A 24,893-nucleotide genomic window follows, 5' to 3' on the forward strand; every position below is an offset into this window, starting at 1 on the left:
GCAGTCCGGCGCGTCTGTTTATTTGTCGTTATGGTAGTCCGGTCAATCGCTCTGTATTTTCCGCTTCTCGCCCGACACGTCGGCTTCGCTCTTCCACGACTGTCGTGTTAATGCATTTAGAGCGTGAGACAATCGCCTTGGAAAAAAAAGCAGTGGCCTTTGCGGCAGCTCGCTTTGCTGCCCAGTGTTTTGTTTCAGAGCTGTGCTGAGATCTCGCAAATTGCGCAAAAAGGCCTCCCCCTGATGTCGGAAAGATGGTAGTGCACGTTACAGTCAATAATGGGGACACCATTGCATTCATGAGCGACAACCGCATAAAAGGGACATCCTTTTTATTTAATTATATAAAATACTTTATTACATTGTCTCACTCGACTCATTACATAATTATGTTCTTTTATTTGCAGATTAGCCTGTGCCTTCCTCTGCCTTCCTCTGCAGTCTATTAGACATGGCTGAGATTGCAGCAGCTTGATTTATAGGCCATAGGCCTATACATGTGCAATGCATAGCAATGTAGTAAGAGTCAGATGCGCATAATGTAGCATGTTTTAACTTGCATTTAATGAATCAACAAAGTAATCCAAATCTTGAAATCAGTCAGAATGATCAGGTAATCTCAGCTTTTGAAATATGTATTTAGAAAACACATCTTTGCACTGGTATGCTTTTGATTTGAGCTATATAAACCATGTTTGCTGTTACATACATCAGGCACTTTTTCAGATGGACAATGCAAATGCAGGGCATTGTAGAAATCAGGCAAAGAAAGCATTAATAAGTGACATAAGACAGTTCATAACATAAAAAAATAAAAAAGTGCTGCTGGGCCCTGCATGTTTGTACATCTCCAAACTTGCTTTGCTGAACTGGAGGTGTGTATTTGTACAGTTTGCCCTCCTATTATCACTGTTACACTGAGAAGTTATGCAGTTGGAGATCCCAGTATTCCAAGAGAGAGAAAAAACCCTTTCCCATGCGAGCGCAGCTTCATTATATGATCATCTACGTCTACCAGCATGTCTCTTAAGTACTGATGAATCACCACAGCCTGAAATAAACCAGTAGTAAATGAATCACTCAAACTCATTTGAATCTAAAGAAAACTTTTGAAGGCCTACTTATTGCTGTGTGAACTTTAATCCAATCAGACACGCACGCACACACACACCCACACCCATACACATACACACACACACACACACACACACAAAGAAGTCTATAACAGCATCTTCTCTCTGGATCTCAGCGGGCGTGTCGGGGACACAACAATGTCATCCGAGTCATCCGAGTCGATGGGCGTGGCACCTCGTGGGGGGTTCGCTTCACAATGGAGCTCCACTGGAGCTGTGGGAGAAGAACCGACCTTATCACTAGACAGAATGACACCGCCGCTCTCCTCCCCGGGCCGTTATCTAGGACTGTAACAGCCAGAGGGAGATTCACTATAGGATTTAACCGTGGCTGTTTGATTGTACTTTATCGTAAATGGCATTGCCAGCATTCGGCTATCAGTGAGTTAAGAGCTACGAGTGAGTGATTTTAGTCACTGCCAGTGACTAGAAACAATACGTGTCTTAGGTTGACTGCAACCTCTGTACGAGGCACTTTAGATGTTAGCTGCCTGCTCCTTTCTTTTGCTCCCTCTCTCTCGTTACAATTCTCAAAGCCACCTCCACCATCTTTAAAATGCCATAACACACTGGCACAATATGAAAGGCACACGGCCTGGGCCCCCTCACAAGCCGGCTGTGTTCAGGGTGCTGGGGTAGGACTCGGTGACAGGGATCCCGCAGGAGACAGCGTTAAGTATTGGATGGGAAGAGGCCACCTGGGAATGGCTCGTGGTTCAATGGTTTCATTTGAAACGTGACACGAGGGCTGCGGGGGGGGGTCCATAATTCAGAGACAATGTGAAGGTGTTCTTCTTGCGGAGCTACACCCATGGCAGTCGCGACATACTGCTCCTCCCGCACTACCCACAGGATCAACAGCCTGCACGGGTGCTCAAGTTGCACTACAAACTATGACAATGTAATGTTCCTCACGGAAAAGAATGCAGGATAAGATAAAGATAAAGATATGTCCTACAATAACTGCTGCGACAATTTGTTTTACAATGCACAAAAATAAGTTCTTTGCTGTTGCTGTTTTCATGAGCTTGTTTTTATATTGTTTGTGGTATCCATGATCCAAAATGACAACATAACGATGGTCAATTTAATGATAATAATGAGGACATTTTTTTATGCGTGTACAAATGCAGATATTTTCCGGGTTACCTGGTTTGCTGGGAGGAAACGGAGGGAAACTTCCTTGTCTTCCTGACACCTGGATGGCTGGACTGCTGCCCTCAGTGGAAGGCATGGGGGAGACGGAGCTACACACAGACAAACACACACAACCTCACATTCATTTGTCTGTTGATTTGACTCGATGTGATGATCATGTTTTGAATACGCCACACACACACACACACACACACACACACACACACACACACACACACACACACACACACACACACACACACCTGAATGATACCCATGTTATTTCTAGGCTGAATCTCCTTGGGTAGCTCACCTGTTCAGAGTCCACCTGGACTCTGCATAGCTACTGAGCCCCTTCCGGCAACCATTGTATGTTGTACGTCCTGGCACTTAATGTACGCACTTATTGTACCCACTTAATCTACATTGCACTTATTCATAGTACTTAATTGTGTAGCATCTGCAGTAGCTGCTATCACTGCTGTACACGGGGAATGGGTTAGCCTAGCGATTGTAAGCACTTGCACTTGGTTCTATGGACATCTTTAGTGTACCGACAGCGATATATTGTTTCACTTCTTATGACAAATGTACTTATTGTAAGTGGCTTTGGATAAAAGTGTCTGCTAAATTCCCTAAATGTAAATGTAAATGTAGCTGCAGCATACCTTTGTGTTGCCCGCCCACAGCGAACCAGGTGCCCCCTGAAAACAGACTGTATTGTCGTCACGTCAGCAACATCCATCTGTCCGTCGGCACAGACATCCCCATGGTCACCTCTGCTGGGAGGGGGGACCGGCTGAAAAAGAGGTGAAAGTGGTGAGTGAAAAATAGGAATGTGGAAGAGTAGTAAGGGGTTTGCTATAGGAGAAACTTTTGGATATAAAACACCCTCTAGCGATTCCTGACATGCATGAATTAAACACTACATTCCATTGTCATCTGCCCCGAATATGTCACATTTATTCGAGGTTCGGAAAATAGGATGGCTCTGGGAAAGATATGTGTGAACAAATCAAATGTTTGAATTGCTGAATCCCGACTCTTCAAGGCCATCACGGGGCTACGCCGCTACAATACATGCGCTGTTTTATGTGGATCTATGTGGTTGTGCGCCAGGGAGCTCGCTCTGCACCTTGGCGTCTGTGGGAGACGGTTCTCTGAGCTGAGCTTGTCGCAGTAGATGGCCTCTCAGCGTTGACTGCAGCATCACGACGTCCTACGGATAAGAGGAGGAGGGAGTGTGTAACGAAGTGCATGAATAACAATAACTGACAATATACTGCAATAACACAGCAACGCCGCAGCTCTCATAGCTACAACGTCCCCCTCTCTTCACACACTTGATCTCTGTGCTCCCTCCAGCCGTTCTGAATGGTCCTCGCCGCCTTGTCCCGCTCCTTCTTTAATCTGGTCTCTGCTCTTCTCCTCCTCCTCTCCTCGGCGTTTCCCCTCCCCGGCGCCGTCCTCCCCTTCCCCTCCGGACCCTCTGGATCCTCGGGTGCCGTGCCCCCGGTCTGGGGGGTCCCGGGGGTCTCGGGGGAGGCAGGAGCGGGGTCCCCTGGAGCAGGCCCCGGCGCCGGTCGCTCCCGGTCCTCCTCTTCCAGAGTTTGGATTCTCAACCGCAACCGCAACGCCTCCTCTCTGAGGACAGCACAGACACAGACGTGCTCTTACAGCACAGACACTACCACATGACGGACACCTATTGGCATAACGGACAAGGATGTTGCCTTGATTCAACCTGAATTAAATGAAGGTGAATATATGAATATAAAAATGACACTTGTATAATTTAACAAACGTATACATATTTTATGTATACGTCATAAACCACTGAATCCTCCTCACGTGATACATCACAGGTTCAACACACCTGTGCTCCTTGCGCTCTTTTTCATGTTTTTTGACTTGTTCATCCTTCCATCTTTCCGTCTCTTGTTCCAAATCTTCTATCACCCCCTTGAGCCGTAACAGCTCAACACTGCACCAAAATACAGCGACAACACGTTATAAATAGGCTTCAACATGGGTATTTTAGATACAATGGTAGATGCTCATTAACTCCACCAGGGGGCAGTGTAAACGTTGGTCACATGCAACGCCGCTACATTTCACGTACTCTTTACTGGCCAGCGTCTCCTTAAGCAACTTCCGCTCTTCCTCCAATCCATCAACACGACCTCGCAAAAACAACATATCCTCCGTTCCCACGGGAACCACTTCTTCTGTTGCCACGGTAACCGCCTCTAGAACATCCAGATTCTCCTTAGGCATGGTCTGAACCCCTTGCTCCGATTGGCAGCTGCTCTTTGCTGATGGGGCATGTTTTCTGCCAGCCTCCAACCTCTGTGAGAGCAGGGTAAAGAAGTTTGTGTGGTCCAAAGACGGCGTAGATTCAGGGAAAAAAACTCACCCTTGTACTGCAATGTGAAACTGGAGGTCCTACCTTCTCTAACTCCAACAGTCTTCTCACTAGCCTCTGTTTACTCCACTCTCTGTAACCTTCAAACGCACATGCACACCCACACGCACATGCAAACACACAGAATCACACACATAGACACACACACACACACACACAAGATATACACAAGGAAACAGGATGAGCGAGAACACGATCAAATCTACACAGGTGAAATACATGATTGCTTTGTTTGTTTGTTGACCAGTATGTACCACTGCCTGTCTATTTTCATAACTCTTTTTTCTCCAACTGAGGGACACACACACACACTCACGAGGAAGCTTTGGTTCAGAGTTCACACTGAGATGCTGAGCCCACGGCTGGGAATGAACACGAGTGCAATGCACCCACTTCTGACAGGAGCCAGAGCCACTGTGTGTGGGTGGGTGTGTTTTGACGTACATGTGTATGACTGTGTGTGCGTGTACCTTTGATCCCCTCAGCAGGGCTGTCAGTGCTGAGCTCCTCTCTGAGAGTAGAGTTGTCCAGTTGCAGCTGCTTCAGACTCTCAGACAGACGCAGGACCGTGGCCCCCAGGGCCTTCTGGTGCCTCTGGGAGCCCTTCGTCTCTGCCCGACTGCTACGGGAGCCCAGCGGAGGAACAAGAGTTACCTGCTATTTCTGCTCAACACCCTCCCATGTCTAAGTAAAGGACTTGAAATGGGCGAGTTCAGTACCTTTTCTCTGCAGCGTTGAGAAGAATTGTCAACCTCTTAATCTACAGGAAAGATACAGTCGACCGAAGATCAGATGGCTGCCTAATATGCATACTTAGAGGAATGATATCTGTGCTAAAACCAGAAATAACTTTCATTGATGATTCTAAATGCAAAGACATTACCTCCTCAAAGTATGTTTCCACAGTGATCTTTAACTCCTCTAAGTTGGTGGTCCTCAGCTCGCTTTGCAGTTTACTGGCCGAGTAGAAGGTGATGAGAAGGCTGTGAACAACAGTAGCACCTACACCAGTATGTGTGAGGGGTCGGAGAGGTTGGAGGAGGGCTTACCTTAAGGCGTTCTCCTTCTCCCTGCACTGCTGTTCCAGTTTCAGAATCCTCTGCTTCAGTCCCTTTATGACCTTGAGAACAGCACAGATCCAGGGTTAAAAAGCCTGCCAATACACATTCAAACGTCTGGGAAGATTAAAGATAAAAAAAAAAAACACACTCACCACACCACCCTCCTTGTTCTTATCCACAAAACTACGAGTATATTCAGGACCCTATAACAGAGAAAAAAAGGAATGTTTATTTTAGAAGTGGTCTGATCTTCTGTTCTCTTTGAGTGACATTATGGATGATTACGACATCTTGTGAATCCTTTGATAATGACAACTAGTCCTACTTTAGTGGGATCCAAGAGCTCCTCAATTTGCTTCTCTCTTCTGGCTGTATCCTCCTCCAGGCGGCGCAGCTTGGCCTTCATCTGCTGGTTGTCAGTCCTCTGGTCCACCAGACTCTGAGCAAATTGAGTTGCAGACATGTTTCTTTTGCACAATCAAGATCTTTCAAAGAAAATCGATTCATCATATGATAAAAACATGACAGGATCTTCGACACTGCAAGCCATCAGGATATTTTTATGGTGACATAAACAGATTACCTTGATCATTCACTTAACAATTGTGACTAAAGCTGGCCTGAACAGTCTTTTGATTGTCTGGATCCCTCCAACATTTTCAGAGGATAATTGTTATTGTTTAAACCAGGACATGCTAAAAAAAAAAAACTAAACCAAAAAAATGTTTATATCCCTCTGGTGAGCAAAAGCAGTGTTGACAAATAAAGTCTTCCTTCATGAATGCAATAATAAGTAACCTTTACATGGAAATAAATTATTGTTCTTCTTTACCTTTTTAAGGCGGATGTTTTCATCGTACATCTCCTCCTTATCTCCGTAGTCGACTCGACCTGAACAGATGAAAGGGAAAGAGTAACTAAGCAACATGCAGTAAAGCAAACCTTCAAATGTCTAGATATGAATACATTATAACATGCATAAGTAGTTTAATTGTAATGTGCATTATTGTATCGCACTGTGTACATCTCTGTCGCATGTTCACACAAATAAAACACACACAAACACACACACATACACACACACACACAAACACCATTGGATGTAGAGCGCAACTGTTTGTGCTTCCTGGACGTCAGGTTGAGGATCTGGGCTGTGACATCATACTCTGACCTCATCGACTGAGACAGACCTGATGGAGAGCGAAGAGAGGGTGAGAAGGAGCAGGCAGAGGGAAGACAGATAGGGAAAGAAGGGGTGAGAATGAGTGAAATAGAAGAGAGTGATATAAAAAAGGAGGGAAAAAATAAGGAAGAGAGAAAAAGGGAGAGAGATAGTCAGACGGATTCAATCATGAGACCAACACATATCATGAATGAATGAACAAATGGATCATTTTATCAACACGAGTCATTCATTAACAGTTCGTGTTTCAAGAACATTTACACTAGATCTCACAGAAGGGCAGACAGTTGGAGCATCTTGAGTGTTTTACTTCCGACAATTTAACCCTCCTTTATCGCTCTCTTGATTGACATGGAACAGGAAACCGAAACCCCACGAGATTCAACAACCATTTGTCAGCTGTCCAAACAAACAAGTCTGGGAGATAGAGAGCTCTCTCTCTCTCTCTCTCTCTCTCTCTCTCTCTCTCTCTCTCTCTCTCTCTCTCTCTCTCTCTCTCTCTCTCTCTCTCTCTCTCTCTCTCTCTCTCTCTCTCTCTCTCTCTCTCTCTCTCTCTCTCTCGGGAAGCCACTCCTCCTGCATCACCATGGTAACATGGATGTGTTTACACCCTGCCTACCGTGGTGTCCATTGCTGAGGGAGGTGAGGCATGGGGAGGCGGCGGCGCCCAGGGGGTCCACCGACGCCACACTCGCATCCCCCAGGGAGGCCCTGGGCAGTCGCCATGCCGACACGGCCACGCGCTTGGAGCCAACCTTCAGACTGCTGAGGTACGGGGACCCTTAAACACAAACACACACACACACACACACACACACACACACACACACACACACACACACACACACACACACAGAACGATATTTACTACCATCAATCTTAACAGATATTTTAACACTACGTTTCAACTTCAGTTCATTTTTGACGAAGTCAAAATCTCCAATATAGAACGACAGTTGAGCTAAAGTTACTTACTTGGCGAAGAAGGGGGTTTGCTGGACATTCTCTTCCTCGTCGTTGTTCTCTGGGTCTGATTTAACATAAAAGCACAATAACAAGACAAGACAACGCTTTTAGGCTGGCTGTTTGCACTTGCATGTCTGAGTGAATTATTATGGCCTTTCTTATAGATGTTGAAATCCATTTCTAAATCGGAAGAGGCACTGCCACTATAGTGACAGTGCCAAAGAAAGTCAGAAAGCCTCAGGGGTGTGTATAGGGATGAGTGCATTGTTACAACATTGTAACCGCACGTTAAGAAACTACCAGGTCGGCAGGAATGATTCATGCTTTGTATTCTTCTAATGAACGATCTCACATGGTCACACACCAAAATGAATCACAAATGCTCCCTATGAAAATAGACCGATGGATCCTGGAAGATTAAGAAAAAATGCAAGAAGGAAAGTGGGAACGATGAAAAGATACGCAAACAGACATTTCAGACACAGTAGGCTGAGTATTACCAGTTCCTCGAAGTCCTCGTCCGTCTGAACATCACTGGCTTCCAGGGACAGGGACAGCTTGGTACTCTTTGTACAGGACATTATAGTGCAGGCTGTAGTCCACTCTGTGTTCCTCGGACAACTTTTCCTTCCTTGTGTGGTACACTCATGGTGTTGTAAATCACACTTCAGTTTCCCAGTGTCGGCAGTGTGAAATCCTCATGAATGTCATTCTACTGATAGAATTCACTTAACGAGAACAACGCTTCCATAGCAACACACTTCGTCAATAATAAAGTCGTCCAACGCATAGTTTGAATTGAAGAAAAATGACACCTAGCTATTGTGTTTACTGTTTTCCTACCATCGTTTCAGTGTGGAGTCGTCTAGCAACCAGGCAGATACATTGTAGGAAAACCCACAGATGCCTAGTGCCTACCAATAGATTTCTGTTTTCCGCTTTCTAATTATTGAAAGTCGCACCTTATTGGTGGAGGTGCACTTAAAGGAGGGACCTAAATTGTTCTCCTCCAATACAACGAGAGAATGCATATGACATCAGGAGACAAGCCGATTGAGCAGTGCATTTTTTGGAACCAAACACATGATACAAATGTTTGGAACCAAAAGTGCAAAATGTTAAACAACGCTACAACTGAATAATAAGTAATTACTTTTTTTTTGTAGAATTAAAAGTGAACTGACTCAATGAGATTGACCATATGTCGATGCTTACACACACACATGTCTTTATTTATTGATAGGAGACGGTCTATATTTCTCTGGCAAAATATAGGCTTATATTATTATTATTTTTAGTAGTAGTCAGTTAAGTCCTCGGTTCTTTCTTTCCTCATCGTCTGTTATTGGTGATCGATGTCCATATTTGTATTGATTGATCGAAAGCGTTGGATACAGCCTTGCAGTGCCTTGTGATTTTTCATTGGTTGTAAACATCTTACCAAGCATTGTACCTTGTATTCAAAGGTCGATTTGCCATCTCTGTATGCATGCAAGAGTAGCAATTGGTTGAGTTTTATTTCATAAAACACTACTTGGACTGCTCCTTTCTTACATATATCCAATTTTCTTTTTCTTACATAGAACCCAAAAGCATTAAAACCTGCGCTCGCAAGACTCTGCAGTTGTTTGTCCAGTGTGCTCGCACTGAGCTGGGAAAAAAGCTGTTAAAAAGCAGCCACCTTGCATGGAACACCCTCCACAAACACTGTGTGAAACCTCAATGTCCGTTGGTTTGATGCTGTCTTCTTGACCAGTTCTCTTTTGAAAAAATAGATTTTAATCTAGATGAAATTTTTACCTTGTTAGATAAAGGTTTAAAAAAATAAATATTTAATCCCATACTTGGTTGACAATTGTAAATCTAATCTTAATCCAGTGGTTGGTTGGACAAGGTCAGAAGGTCATTGGCTTCAGTGCAGTATTTAATAAATGGTTATGTTCCGATGACATGTCTGTTCCTATCTTGTTAGGTACATTGTTCGCCGACAATGAAAAAGTACCCTGCTCACACACACACACACACACACACGCACGCACGCACGCACTCACACGCACGCACGCACGCACGCACGCACACACGCACACACACACACACACACACACGCGCGCGCACACACAAACAGACTGGGATTGTATTGAAGTCAGATTAGACCTAGGCCTGATTTTTCAGTATAAATCAATAATTGTCTCAATTCATTCATTTGTATTCTACTCTAATATCTCCAGAATGTGCCAGGGCGGCGACATACCTGAAGCTACCAGTAATTCAGCAGAACTCACAGATGGCCAGTCCGCCCCCTGAACACACACACCCGCCCTCACAGGGTCATGTTGTGTAATCTTTAATGCTCCAGGTGACCGTGTAGAAACTCACTCTAATCATGTGATGAAGTCCGAACACATGTGAGCAAGAGGAGGACATCGAGCAAGGAGTAAGAGCAGTTGACAAAATGCATCAGTTGGTAGTGAGAGCTGTTGAGATGGTTAGCTGTAGATCAAGACAGTTACAGGTTCATTCATATTGAACCCGCCCACAGAAGACTCGGTAAGAACTATAATGCTATAGTAGATCGATTATAGATTTGTGGAAAATAACAAATTTAAAAGACAAATTGTTTGGGATCCTGGTGTGAAGAATGTTCTGGTAGAACTTTGAACGATTTATCACTTGTAAAACTCTCAAACAGTAAGTGTTTAAGCGTTATGTATGTATGTGTGTGTGTGTGTGTGTGTGTGTGTGTGTGTGTGTGTGTGTGTGTGTGTGTGCGTGTGTGTGTTTCTGTGCGTGTGTGTGTTTGCGTGTGTGAGCCACAACTCGATGTACACACCTCATTTGACCCTGGCTTTTTCTGCAGTGTCTATCTCTTGCCAAGTCTGCAGCCTGTGCGTCATATGCTCTGCTCTATTGTGTAGCTTCAAGAACAGCTTTCATTGTGTAGTTTTTGCCATCCAGCAATGAAAAATCAATTAGGAACCGACCAATGTATTAATTATTTTTGGACTCAGGCCCCTTTGTCTGGGTCTAAAAAGTTTTGTCACTCAAAAGCTTGGATTTCAACACTTTTATATACAATACTCAATTATGCTGCCTGTCCATGTTTGTTATTTTCCAAGCACAGAAAACCAGACACCCACACACATAGACACAAACACAAAATACTGTTTTCTATATATTACTTGTGTGGATCTGTTTGCACAAAGTGTATTCTGGGAAAGAGAAAGCTCTTGTGTTTATACTGTTGCATGTTTGTATTACTTTAAAAAATCCACGTGCATGTCCGCCGATCAGGTTAATCCTTCCCTGGTGGAAAGGAATGAACTCTGAACTCAACTTGCACTAGACCATGTCATGATCTTAGTGTAATGAGCTTAGTCTTTCACTTTAAACTCCCACACCCTGTCCTTGGTAGGTCTCCAGGAAGAAGAGACCAAAAGGATATCAAAGGCTTCCGAGTGTTGTCTTGGAAGTCATAGAGATCTATAGGTTTTGACTTGATTCTGCCTTCTAGTTCTCAGGAGAATCACTGTTTTATGCTTCTGTTCCATTTTTCACGCCAACCCTACCCTACCCTCTTTACCAGATGTATTCCAGGTACAATTTGTGTTTAAGATGTTTGTCACATTTGAATAGTTGTACTTAAATTTACTACATTTTTACTTTCCTGTCTCTCTTTCACTATGAATGTGTGTGTGTGTGTGTGTGTGTGTGTGTGTGTGTGTGTGTGTGTGTGTGTGTGTGTGTGTGTGTGTGTGTGTGTGTGTGTGTGTGTGTGTGTGTGGGCATGCAGGAGCAGCGAACAGGGACCTCTTATGGATTCCCCAACATCCCCATCTCTGTTGAACAGACACTCTGTAAAGGTATATAGGTGTAGGCATAGAGAATGCTCAGAAAAGAGAGTGAGTTAGCAATATAGAAAACATATTAAAGTATGTAAAAAGTCAAACTGACTGTATGCATATGATCCTTTAAATAAGATGTTATCAGAGCATATATTTATATTTTGTTGTTAGAAGTAATCATAGCTTAATCAAATAATGATATACATTTACAGGTTGATTTGATGCCAGAGAAGAAAGGACTACCCTTCCTCAAACATGTGCAATATGAAATCACAACAAAGGTTAGCTAACACACGCACACACACAACCACACACACACACACACACACACACACACTCACACACACACACACACACACACACACACACACACACACACACACACACACACACACACACACACACACACACACACACAGAATGTAAGGTTGAATTCAAAATGAATAAATCTAGGAACGAGTGTGTGTTTCCAGTGTGCCCATGCCAGTGTGTTCCCAGCGCTACAGACTACCCGTACACAGGAGCTACAACGACTTCGATGTGTTCCGCACACTGCTGATCCAGAGGTTCCCCTACAGGATGGTCTCCCAACTGCCCCCAAAGAGGATGCTTAAGGGGGGTAAGACGCCTCGAGGACGCCAGAGACACCCAAGACATACCATTATGGGTAGTATAGTGGCTGTGGTGGTTGACTAGCAGGGATAAAGGGTTCGATCCTCAACGTAGGCAGCCTCAGCTGTAGGCGTCCTTGAGAAGGCCGATATATGCTCTGTTTTAGACGTAACAGGTAAGCACGTAAGATACATAACCCCCCCTTGCGCGGTAAAATATCCCCCCTTACGTGCTTAAGTGCGTCGGCCCAAATTCCTGACTATGCGACTAAAACACTACGGCCCTACGCAGCTCGCAAAGACTGTGATTGGCCAGCTAACCACATCCTTTCAGGAGTCTCACATTTCCGGTTTTACAGCATAATAGCGCCATTTTTAAAAGGCCGTGACAGAAGCGAATGAAGAATTTTGAAGAAGGAGAAGAAGAAAACACAAGAACGAATTATGATAATTATAAACAGTACCGCGGGAAGTAGGGGTGCTGGGGGTGCTGCCCTGTCTGAGGCCCTGTCTTATCACAGAAAACGATTATTTCTAAAAACTCCGGCCAAAGTGGAGATTTCTGAAAACGCCGGTTATGTGTTGTGTCAACGGGGAGAAACGGGATTTTAGGTTCTGAAGCGTCACATTATGCACCAGGAAATGCTTAACGTCATGTGAGCGCCCGCTGTACCGTATTGGCCCGAATATAAACACAAACGCGACCTATGTTTGGAAAAAAGATTTGAAGACCAGATCTTGTTTTTATAAATAAATAAATTGTATTCATTGAAATAATATACGAAAATTAAAAGGCATAGAATAAAACACTGCATTGCCACTAAACAGTAGTGCAAATAGGCCGTACTGATGTGTACACAAAAGACTATTCCTGACACTGCTCTGCCCCGCTGTGTTCGCTCTGGCTGTGGTCGCTCCGCACTGTTTCGGCCCGTGGCAAAGCGGGTCATCGTCGCTGCTGTCCAAGGCATTTTGAGACGCAGCATTTATGTAATGCTCATATGACCTAGTGCTGAAAAAAAGTTATATGAAAAAGTGTGAGGGGAGCGGTGGCGCGCTAAACTTGTTCTGTGAGCAGCTGGATGTGAACCATGGTGTGAACACAACGATCGATTTTCGACTGTGCGCGCATGCACTGGTGTAATTGAGCTGCACTGCTATTTATCTTTTTTATCAATGTTGCGAGTTGCGAGTCTAGTCCAGGCTGAGGTTTTTTTTCCAGCACCCCCTGCTGAGAATACGTTTCCGCGGCTATGATTATAAATATAAACAAGCCAGCGATTTCCACTTCCTCGCCCACAGATTCGTTCGTTGCTCCCCCTACTGTTCTGGCGGAGAATCCCCTTGCAACATGCGCAATCCTTAAGGAACCTTACGGGAACCGTAAATCAAAACTTGTCTAAAACAAGTCCCTTGTGTAAATTACGTGCTTACGTCTCTGCGTCTAAAACGACCCTAAATAGGCCTGTTCCTTTAGGACATGTCTTTTAAGTCACAGAGTCATTTGGGATAGAAATGAGCCATGTTATTAAATGTTTAATGTATTGAATGGTAACACCTGGTTAACAAGGTCACCCTCCACCTATGATTGTCGTCAGATCACTTATACTATGACAAACAGATGAATAACGTTATGATTCAGATGTGATTCCCATGGCCATCCCATCTCGGATATTTTCTTTTTGGGTCATGTTAGAAAACATATAAATGTTTGTTATGCTGTGTGTTCCAGTGCTGTCCTCCCAGTCGGAGGAAGACTTCATTGAGTGCCGGCGGCGGGGTTTGGAGAGGTTCATCGCGCTTATCTTGCAGCACCCTTTCATGAGTAAGGACGCCATGGTGGACATCTTCCTCTGTGCCAGCGCAGAGGTGACACACACACACACGCACACACACACACGCACACATACACACGCAAAACACACACACACACACACGCACACACACACACACACACACACACACACACACACACACACACACACACACACACACACACACACACACACACACACACACACACACACACTATGCCAAAAGCAATGCAAGTCACTAGACGTAAAAAACAAATGTATCATGCATAATGTGCACTACGATGAAAGTTTGTTTTCCTTGACCACTAAACTTCATCCCCACCCTTTCTTCACGCTATGAAGGATGTGAAGAAGAAACTGAGAGAATCCTTCAAAAACCTAGGGGATGAGTTCTTGACCAATTGGAGCGCATGCCAGGCCAAGGTGTTGTTCAATAAACATCATCAATGTTATTGAAAATATCTGCTGATAGAGGGTTTTGTTTTCGCTTGTATGTATTTTGCAAGCCTTGGATTTATTAGGATTTTCTTGTGAAGAATTCCTATGAGCTAATTGTGAAAACTAAAGGTTTTGATGTAAAGTAGCTTGGTCTGCATTTCTGACTGAATATTTAAAGGAATACTTATAAAATATGTAGTTGCCATGTTTAAGTACTTGTGAGATGACTTTAAATAGCCTAATCTTGGTTTGGTTTTCCTCCTCTCGAAAGGACTACTTACCTTCTGACGTTGAAGATCAGGTGGCCTCGTGTCGTGAATTCATAGGTAAGAGATTAAATATTTAAAGATGTAATATTTATATCTTAAATATTTATGAAACCTATATACAGAAAATAGCTAAATATACCCAGAGGTATATCTTAACACCAAAATATACCAAACTCTGCTACTCATCAATGACGATGCATTTGAAAAAGATGGTTTGCATAAAAGCTTCTGCCAAATGATCAAATAGTGATTATTACATAGTACTGTGTGTACTATGTATTGTGATCAGAATATCAAGGGCCATTCTGTGTGCATATACTTTGCTTACAGCTCAGTAACATTCACCCTATCACCAGGGAACATTGAGTCCAGTTTCCAACACCTGAGGGACAAGATGGAAAGAATGACACAAAGGTCCAATGAACACGCAACAGATCTGCAGCTCTTCTCCCATGAACTGGGGTACGATGGGCCAGAGAGGTCAGGGAACCCTGCCCACTGAGGGCATGGATGAGGGGATGTGGAATGAAGGAAGGATGAATGGGATGGATGGACAGATTATAAATGGAGTTAAGGATGGTAGATTGACGGTAGATAGATGCATGGTTCGACAGTTTGTAAATGGAGGTGGATGGATGGGAGAAGGATGAAAGGCCAAGACGTTAATAGCTCTATCATGCTGTTTCCTCCCAGTATGCTGGGTCACTGTCTGGGGCCGAAGCAGGAGCATGTCCAGAGAGTGTGGAGCACACAGAGACAGTGTCTGAGACGAATGTCAAAGGAGTTCACGACACTGGTCACTAAAGCAGAACAAAAGGTAAACTACACAAACACAGCATTACTGACTCTGTGCTGTGAGGAAGAGAGAGTAACTCTCTCTTGCTTGTCTGTGTGTGTGTGTGTGTGTGTGTGTGTGTGTGTGTGTGTGTGTGTGTGTGTGTGTGTGTGTGTGTGTGTGTGTGTGTGTGTGTGTGTGCGTGCGTGCGTGCGTGCGTGCGTGCGTGCGTGCGTGCGTGCGTGCGCGCGCGTGCGTGCGTGTGGGGGTGGGGGTGTGTGTGCGTGCGTGCGTGCGTGTGTGCGCGCGTTCGTGTGCGCGCGCGTGCGTGCGTGTGGGTGTGCGTGTGGGTGTGGGGGTGTGTGTGTGTGTGTGACCGCTGTTTGTGATGACATCGAGAAGCAGGAAAGCCTGAAGGAGATGGACGTGTTGGACATACTGAACATGTTCGTGGACCTGCTTCATGCCTACAAGGTACCGCAATGAAATCCACCTGTTCTGCCATTGGCCGGTTCTGTTATAGTCTTTAAGCAAAGGAATCTTGAAGGCCCAAATATTTAAATAATGAGCCTGAATCTTTATCTATGTTGAATGTCTTTCCCCTTGGGTTCCTTTGGGACACAAAAGGGCTATGTTTTGCTGGAGATATTAAAAATAAAAATATAAAGCATACCCAGTTAACTGCATGTGGGGTCATGTGCAGGAACTGTGGGATCGCCATGAGCACAGCATGTTTATAGAGCACCAGAAAGCTCTCCTGCAGAATTCTACATCTAATCTCCGCCAGGGAGCCACGACAGCCAACAGCCTGGCATTCTCCGACATCCTCGGAGTTCAGCAGTTGGAGTCAAACCTCACTAAGGTACACACTATCTCATAACTGCTAAGGTACACTAGCTTTTCACTGGTATGGTACACTAGCTCCACTGCTTAGCAACACTCAACCACTGGTAAGGGACACGAACCCCACTGCTAAAGTACACTACGGTCCATCACTGGTAAGGCACACTTGCCCCACTGCAAAGGCGGGACACTAAACCACTGGTAAGGTAAACAAGCCCCACTGCTAAGGTACACTAAACCACTGGTAAGGTGCACTTGCCAAAACGGTATGGTACACTAGCCCTCCACAAATAAGGCACAATAGCCCATTTCTGGTAGTGTACACTAGCCCTAGTGCTGATCTGTTCCTCTCTTTATCCCTTTATCTCTCTTTGCCTTTCTCCCTCTTTGCAGCAGGAGAATGCAATCGTCACCATGGAGTTGAGGAACGACTTCTCGCTGCTGTGTCTTTACCAGGAGACACAGCTCTTCCTCGGACACCTGCCTCTGGTCACGCAGATACTGGCCGGCTTTATACGCACTCAGGGACAGGTTCACGCTGAGGTAAACAAAATGACACATACACTCACACACACACACACACACGCACGCACGCACGCACGCACACAGACACACACACACACACACACACACACACACACACACACACACACACACACACACACACACACACACACACACACACACACACACACACACACACACACACACCATGTGATGCTTGACATGTTTTTCTGTGCGAGGAAAATATGACATTTTTGTCATTCTTTGTATGTCCAGATGGGGGCGCTGTGGTCTGAACTGGGTTTCAAACTGACAAGCCTACGGGAGCCTTCCTGCAGCCCGGACCCCGAGCCAGATGAGATCCTCTCACCTTCCTCCTCCTCGGAACTTTGCTCTGTTAGTCTCGCATCCAGCTCTGGGTTTCTGGTCCCGTCCATCCATGGAGACCCCTCGATCAGCCCGAGTCGCCCCAGTTCTTGCCCTAGCACCCAAGTCAAACAGATCCCCCATCCTTCCCCACAGAACAGGCCCCAGCACCGATGAGCTCCTCTGAAGAACAAACTTTTCTTTTCTTTTCTTTTTTACCTTGTGTCCGTAAATCACCATTATTTTAAACTATAACATGTCAACTCTGAATTTAACCACTAGATGTCAGTGTTTTGCAATCCATTACTAAAAAAATGTATTTCACATTATTTAAAGGCCCAATATGATTTCGGCATTAAAATATGTAAAAACGACTAGACGTCTGTTATATATATTTCTTTTTATGTAGGCTACTTACATGATCCCAAATGTTTCAATTGCTAAACTCAGGGAAATCCATACTTTTAAAATGGAAACGTCCCGTGCATTTTTGTCCAGTCTTAACGGCGTAATTTTCCCTTAACTACTAGCATTCGGGAAATACGAGAAACACAGAGTCAGAAAGAAAGTCGGCAAACTAGATAGCTATCCATTCTATTGTTATTTTCATGATATTGTTTTATTGCTCCCTCGTGATGGAATACGATTATTCAGTCGTCAGGTTTGTAGGCCTACTGAAGCTGTGGATCAAGCGACCCAAGAAGATTATCTGTTTACGGAGAAAGACGCCAATCTCACATAGGCCTATAGGCCTACTAGGTTTACCATTTGTCTCGCGTATATCGGAATACTAGCCTATAATAATAACCTTAATAATAGCATGCAGTAGCCTGTATCATTTTGATGATACTGTAGGAAAACGGTTACTATCCTCAATGTCAATGTATTATATGATAGCACAGTGCAGTTATTTATAATAACAATAATCCTCCTGTTTTTTATGAATTACAACGAGTAACGTATTTGTATCATGTCTCAGAGACACTGCAATTTTGTCAAGAGTTTCACCTGACTACCATTGATGTTTAACGGAATATGATGTCCCTTTGTCCCTCTAAAAAATCAACATTCAACTGAAAGGGGGGCCTGATTATGAAAACTGAACAACTTTTATATAGGCTATATAAAGGTCAACTGTGTATAAAAACATTGCTTATGAATGTATTCATTTATACATACTATTTGAATAAGCATTTCCTTAATATAAGGAAGGCAGTATGGTATCAGGAAAAAATATAAAATATACAAAGAAATTTACTTCGAGCCTATAAAAGGTAGATATTTCTAGAAGATAACAGGAGTGGTGTTGCTAACAGTAATTATAAAAATGCTGTCATGAATCCAGTGTGATTGCCATTTGGGTCTGGTTATTGGTCATCCTGCCGTGCCGTCCCTCTTCCTCTATAATACCCACCGGTCTTCCTCTTGCCGCGCCGCTTGCTCATCCTGTCCCTTTCCTTTTTCCTGTGGCCGTCCTTATTCTGTTTCCTTGTGATAGGTCTTGCCCCCTGTGGACTCCAGGCGTCCTCAACAGTTCAGTTGACATTGATACATCCAATGAGGAGCTCTTCCTGCAACATACAGTATTCACGTCAACAGAAGGACACATTCTTGAGATACAGAGACTACATGATCGGATTAAAGTATTTATTCGGCTACATTGTTATGTGTTCTGGCTAATGTTAGTTATTTTACTTATTAATGTTGTGAGTAATGAATGCGGAAATCATTAAGCAATATATTTGATAAGCTAAACAGTCTTCATTCTGTAAATACTGAGTGTTGTATTCTTTTTGTGAGTCACTGTATATTACAATGCTTTTGAACTAATAACAAGGCGTATACGATTTGGCTGATTGAGTAATTTATTGATCTGATGATCATATTTTGACTATAATTGAAAGGCTGTAATTACAAAGGTTTGCATTGAAGCGTATAGGTCCCAGGACAAGAAAGTGGCCAAGTTGTAGTAGTGAGTGAGTATGTTTGTATGTGAAGCATGGGTTACAAAACCAGGCATCCTGATGTCCCACCACCATGAGACACTGCAAATATGTATGTGCTGTTTGCAAGAGATGTGTGTGTGAGGGATGTAAATATTGGCTGGTTTATTGGGAATGTCAGCAGTATCAGAATGTCTGATTATGCTGTCCTCTAAAGAATCATTTGTTTGAACTATGACCTCTCCCCCGACCGCAGTCACATGGTAACCATGACGGGATGTATCCCAGGGAACGATCAGAGAGAAACTTGCGTGAGAGACAGAGACGCAGAGCGAGAGAGATAGAGAGAGGGGGAGGGTGGGAGAATGCAAGTGAGACAGAGACCTACAGTCGAAATAATGGAATGGAAAGGCACACATGCAGGAACCATGGTGTCTAGCCGGAACCCATAGCAACAGCTCATCAGAGCGCTGTTGTGAAGCTCATATGTGTTCGTGTATCGCCGTCCTTTGTCCTCATTTATATGTTTAACACTGCATTACCCAAACTGTTGTATTTTGTTTGAATATTGTTATGTCTATAACATGGCCTCCCAAAACACAAACAGTCCCCTGCTGTTTGGTGAATGTGGAGCAAAGGATGACACAACCCCAATTATAGGGAGGTACAGAAAAGGGCGAGGGGGGAGAGGGACCGAGAAGGGAGGTGTGTGGGGGGTGTTGGGGGGCAGGCCGTTTTGGTCCATTATGTGTTGGTCATGTGTGTTCATTATTGATGTCGGTGTAATTGGGTTTTCTTGTTTTGACTTGCCTTTTTTTAGAATGTAGGGCGACCTTAAAACTCTGTGAAAAACTGCAATTCTAATACTGTCTGCTGACACGACACAGCCCAGCCCAGCCCAGCTCGAGTCTCCCTCTTGATCGCTCCCCCCCCTCCCTCTCTCCCCCCTCCCTCTCTCCCCCCCCCCCCCCCCCATCTCTCTTTCTCGCTCTCTCTAACGCACACACACTTTCTCTCCCATCTTTCTTTCTGTCTCTCGCTCCCTCATTTTTTCTCTCCCTCTATCCCCCTGGCCACTAGCTTTGTCTGTCCGTCCATTTGACACAGATACACACTCTGTTTCTCTTTACCCGGCAAAGATGTCTGCAATGAGTGCCAACGGACCCGGTGAGCTGCTGCGGATTCCACTGGGTCTCGTCAACGGCGGTGGGAAGTATCTGACGGCGGAGGCGTTCGGCTTCAAAATCAACGCGTCCGCCTCTAGCCTGAAGAAGAAGCAGACCTGGACGTTGGAGCAGACCGGCGAGGACGGAAGCGCCGTCTTCCTCCTCTCCCACCTGGGCCGCTATCTGGCCACGGACAAAGATGGGAACGTCACGGCGGAATGCGAGACGCGCAGCAAGGACTGCAGGTTCGTTATCACCGCGCACGAGGACGGGCGGTGGTCGTTGATGTCCGAGCCCCATGGGCGCTACCTTGGCGGCAGCGAGGATCGAATCACTTGTTTTGCACAGGCGGCCACGCCGACGGAGAAATGGAGCATGCACCTGGCCGTGCACCCGCAGGTCAACCTCTACAGTATCGCGCGCAAGCGCTACGCCCATCTGAGCGTCAAAGGGGAGCGTGGAGAAGTGGCAATAGACCGGGACGTCCCCTGGGGGGTCGACTCGCTCATTACACTGGTTTACCGGGACCAGCGCTACCATCTCGAGACCTCTGATAATCGTTTTCTCCGAAACGATGGCACTCTGTCCAATAACACTGATAAGGACACCGGGTACATGTTGGAATTCCGCTCTGGCAAAGTGGCCTTCCGTGACTGCAGCGGCCGGTATCTGGTGCCGCTGGGTCCCACGGGCACAATGAAGTCCGGGAAGGGAACCCGGGCTGCCAAAGATGAATTGTTTGGGCTGGAACGCAGCCACGCACAGGTCGTTTTGACCGCAGGCAACGAGAGAAATGTCTCCACAAGACAAGGTATCGTATAAAAAATACATTTTTATTTTTATTTTTCTATTTTATAAAATGCGAATACAAATATGAACAAGCTTATAGAGTCATGATGCTGTTTACCATCATGAAGATATCTGCAATGGACACACATCTGTTGCATCTTGCGTTGCCATTTTTATGCGCAAGCGCAAGGAGCATACATGTGTGTAGAAAATGTGACCCCATTCACTCCTTCTTTCTTCGCACAGAAATACATCATGTCTTTCCCTCCTCCTAACACGCCATGTGTTTTTCATTATCAGGCCCCCCTTTCTGTTTGAGCAAGCCCCTCGCTCCTTTCCACCCATTTTCTGTCTGCAGTAATTCTACCCGTGTCTTTGTTGCTAGGTAAAATAAGGGGGGCGGTTTGCGTACAGAGCAAAGATTATAGGGGGAGCAAAGATTATGCCATGATTGCCTTTTTTTATTTTATATTATTACCACAACGTGAACGAAGTGTGAATTGGAATTTAAATGTGATAATATTAGGCAGTTTGGCAACCACTGTTTCAATTTATGATCCCAGGTTCATAGATGTGGTCCGCTTCTTAGGGTGGTCACGCCTAGAGCTTGCTTTGATGATTTAAGTTCTTATTAACGTCCTTAATAGTCCTTAATTACATCGCCCAAATGAACTGGGAGCAGAAGCATTATTCATCCTATCAACGTAACTTATTTTCTCTCTAGCCTACTTATCTAGTCTCAGGTGTGCCGTCTTGCTGGGCCAACATTTGTTCTAGGGCAGAGAATGTCTTCAATTAGGTTACCGCTCAAGCAAAAATCCTGACCTGGTTTTACATTATTAAATAGAATATTCCAGAAGGGAAGATTGAGGAAACCAAGCCTCAGCACACGATGAGGTCGCCTTCCATGGGGAAGGAAGGGAGGGGAGGAAAGGTGGGAGCGAGGTTCAGAGAGATCTTCTAAGACACTTTTTTGGCCACTGTCCCTTATTGTCTTAGGGATGGACCTGTCGGCCAATCAGGACGAGGAAGGGGACCAAGAGGTGTTCCAGGTGGAAATGACTCCCGAGGACAGGAAATGTGCTTTCCGCACTGCCGCTGGGAAGTACTGGACCCTCACACCCTCTGGCGGGCTCCAATGCACCGCCACCACCAAGTAAGCCCTGCCAAGTCAAACACACACACACGCACACACACACGCACACACACACACACACACACACACACACACACACACACACACACACACACACACACACACGAACACACACACACACACACACACACACACACACACACACACACACACACACACACACACACACACACACACACACACTCTTATCGTGCCAGCTGCCACGGGCATTAGCCAGGAGTTCCCGAATGCCCCTCTCATGGTTGTGTATTTAATCTGTGTATCGTTATCCAAGGTCTGCAGACACCTATTTTGAATTGGAGTGGTGTGACGGGCGTGTGTGCATGCGTGCTGCCAATGGGAAGTACGTGATGGCCAAGAAAAATGGACAACTTGCCGCCACTGTTGAGAACACAGGTCAGAGTCTCCTGTGGAGCCGCCCAATCAGATCAAGACAATCTGTGAATCAATCTCATCAATTCTTTTCATTTTTGGTTCTCTGTAGGGGAGGCCGAGCTGTTCCTCATGAAGCTGATCAACCGGCCAATCATTGTGCTCCGTGGAGAGCATGGTTTCATTGGTTGCCGTAAGGCGGGCATGGCAACGCTGGATTCCAACCGCGCCTCTTACGATGTCTTCCAGCTTGAGTTTCACAACGGCGCCTACTCGCTCAAAGGTAGGGCATTTGGTGTTTTGGTAAAACAATAAGAGGAGGGACATACTTATTAGAGATACATGGGATCGATGAGCAGGTAGGGTTGGGCATTGTGCTCAGAGATGTGAACAGGTGGGCTCAAACCCCATATTCTCTCTAGAGCAACTCATTATTTCACAGTATCGGTGGGTGTATATGGCAGTCATGATAGACAAATAAAATATATCCACAGTTATATTAGGGTCTGAAAAAAGCCTCAATAACCGTTGCTGTTTGTCCAGACTCCCAGGGGAAGTACTGGAGCGTCGGCGATGACAAGGCAGTGAGCAGTAACAGCCCCACCCCTGTCCAGTTCCTCTTAGAGTTCTGCGATCTGAACAAGATGGCCATCCGGGCCCCAGGGGGGAAGTACCTCAAAGGAGACCACGCTGGAGGGCTCAAGGCCAATGCTGACTCAATAGACAGCGCCACCTTGTGGGAATACTGAAGGATCTGACTTTAGCACAATGTAATCTCACAATGGGTTGGTTCATGCTAATGTTTTTGTGTATTTTATTGTATTCATTGGCATCCCTTCCCCTTTGGATTTTGACTGGAAATCTGCATTTACATTTACAAGTCTTAGTGTAAGGGCTTGAATCATCACACGTCGAATGGGAAGTATAATTCCTGGTCATATGTGTAGACCCTATTAACATTTTAGGAGAATGGTATAAGTAGTCATTAACATGAATCTCTTGCTACCGTATTAACCTAAGTGTAAACAAATACATATCACGTTGCATCTATGTGCTGTAAATAATGCCTTCTTTGCCTCAAGCACAAAAACAAAATCTTTATAACTGGGAAAATGTTAAGTGCACAATTACGCTAAGCTTGGTATAGGAAACCAAATGTGATGGGCTTGCAGACAGGCAGGTGACATAAATCAATAGGCCTGTACATTATTTTGCATTGCTGCTACAGAGTGAAACATACAGTGAGGGGAACCAGACTTGTTTTGTGTGTTTGCAGTACACATCTTATATGAAGCACATCCCGCACAAGAAAACTTGCAACACAGAAACAAGTCGACTGTATTTGCTGTCGCATGGAGGTTGTGCCTTGCATTGAATTGAATGTTTTTCAAATCCATGTTGTTATCATGTGTATTTTCTATATATTCTCCCATGTGAAACGCCCTCAATGAAGCTTCGACAATAAAGTGTTCTCTTGTCAAGTGAACTGTCTCCATGATGAATGTGGCTTCCAGATGAATGCGGCGTATTCACAAAACCTAAAAAAAAAACATATTGCCTTATCAGGGTCAGCACAAATGTCCCCATTTCTAAGGTTAGATAGAAGAAGGTAAACCAAACGATATCAAAAACCAATAGAAACTGATAGCTAAGGAAATGAATTATTATCTTTTGCCGACCTGCAGAAAGTCGTTAACCCGAAACCACCTTGCCCACACACATGCAATCATAATTTGTTAACCCAATGATAACTGACTGAGCCTTGTCCAGCAGTCAATGCGTGGGACTTGAGAAGACTGTACTATATTTCATCATCGAAAATAATGCATAAAATGTCTTCACTATTTTGGCCAATAGTAGATCATTGCCTTTGTCATCGCTGAGGTTTTTTCGTATTTTGCTGCGCACGTCTGAGGAAATGTAACTCTGCAAGGAGAGAGAGAGAGAGAGAGAGAGAGAGAGAGAGAGAGAGAGAGAGAGAGAGAGAGAGAGAGAGAGAGAGAGAGAGAGAGAGAGAGAGAGAGAGAGAGAGAGAGAGAGAGAGAGAGAGAGAGAGAGAGAGAGAGAGAGAGAGAGAGAGAGAGAGAGAGAGAGAGAGAG

The 24,893-nt window shown here is 44.8% G+C and overlaps 4 protein-coding genes across 5 annotated transcripts in view; 2 read left to right on the forward strand and 2 right to left on the reverse strand.

The window, feature by feature from the left end:
• Positions 1-198, reverse strand: part of LOC115539884 (protein tweety homolog 3) — a 24,252-nt gene extending 24,054 nt beyond the window's left edge. For both annotated transcript variants that reach the window (XM_030350751.1, XM_030350749.1), the window contains exon 1: positions 1-198. This exon is cut by the window's left edge and continues 295 nt beyond it. The gene's annotated coding sequence lies outside the window, so the exon portion shown is untranslated.
• Positions 199-533: 335 nt separating this feature from the next.
• On the reverse strand, positions 534-8,806 carry iqce (IQ motif containing E). Its single transcript, XM_030350743.1, has 19 exons — positions 8,406-8,806; positions 7,915-7,969; positions 7,559-7,720; positions 6,851-6,946; positions 6,589-6,647; positions 6,082-6,195; positions 5,909-5,959; positions 5,745-5,815; positions 5,579-5,651; positions 5,415-5,455; positions 5,166-5,317; positions 4,720-4,775; positions 4,393-4,619; positions 4,147-4,254; positions 3,614-3,914; positions 3,406-3,489; positions 2,939-3,069; positions 2,283-2,380; positions 534-1,347 (listed from the first exon to the last, which is right to left on the reverse strand). Exons 1-19 carry the CDS (start codon positions 8,484-8,486, stop codon positions 1,220-1,222), a joined length of 2,088 nt encoding a protein of 695 aa, XP_030206603.1. The 5' UTR covers positions 8,487-8,806; the 3' UTR covers positions 534-1,219.
• Positions 7,571-17,741, forward strand: LOC115539887 (sorting nexin-8). The gene is made up of 13 exons (XM_030350755.1): positions 7,571-7,709; positions 11,696-11,765; positions 11,960-12,028; positions 12,246-12,366; positions 14,091-14,227; positions 14,515-14,595; positions 14,882-14,936; positions 15,236-15,359; positions 15,573-15,696; positions 16,057-16,128; positions 16,358-16,516; positions 16,891-17,040; positions 17,278-17,741. Exons 2-13 carry the CDS (start codon positions 11,718-11,720, stop codon positions 17,542-17,544), a joined length of 1,407 nt encoding a protein of 468 aa, XP_030206615.1. The 5' UTR covers positions 7,571-7,709; positions 11,696-11,717; the 3' UTR covers positions 17,545-17,741.
• A 2,708-nt stretch (positions 17,742-20,449) lies between these two features.
• Positions 20,450-24,279, forward strand: LOC115539885 (fascin). The gene is made up of 5 exons (XM_030350752.1): positions 20,450-21,287; positions 22,265-22,421; positions 22,696-22,817; positions 22,906-23,076; positions 23,337-24,279. The coding sequence occupies exons 1-5, from the start codon at positions 20,450-20,452 to the stop codon at positions 23,540-23,542; spliced, it is 1,494 nt and encodes a 497-aa protein (XP_030206612.1). The 3' UTR covers positions 23,543-24,279.
• The last annotated feature ends 614 nt before the right edge of the window (positions 24,280-24,893 follow it).

The sequence above is a fragment of the Gadus morhua genome, chromosome 3 (assembly GCF_902167405.1).
Source record: "Gadus morhua chromosome 3, gadMor3.0, whole genome shotgun sequence".
NCBI lineage: Eukaryota > Metazoa > Chordata > Actinopteri > Gadiformes > Gadidae > Gadus > Gadus morhua.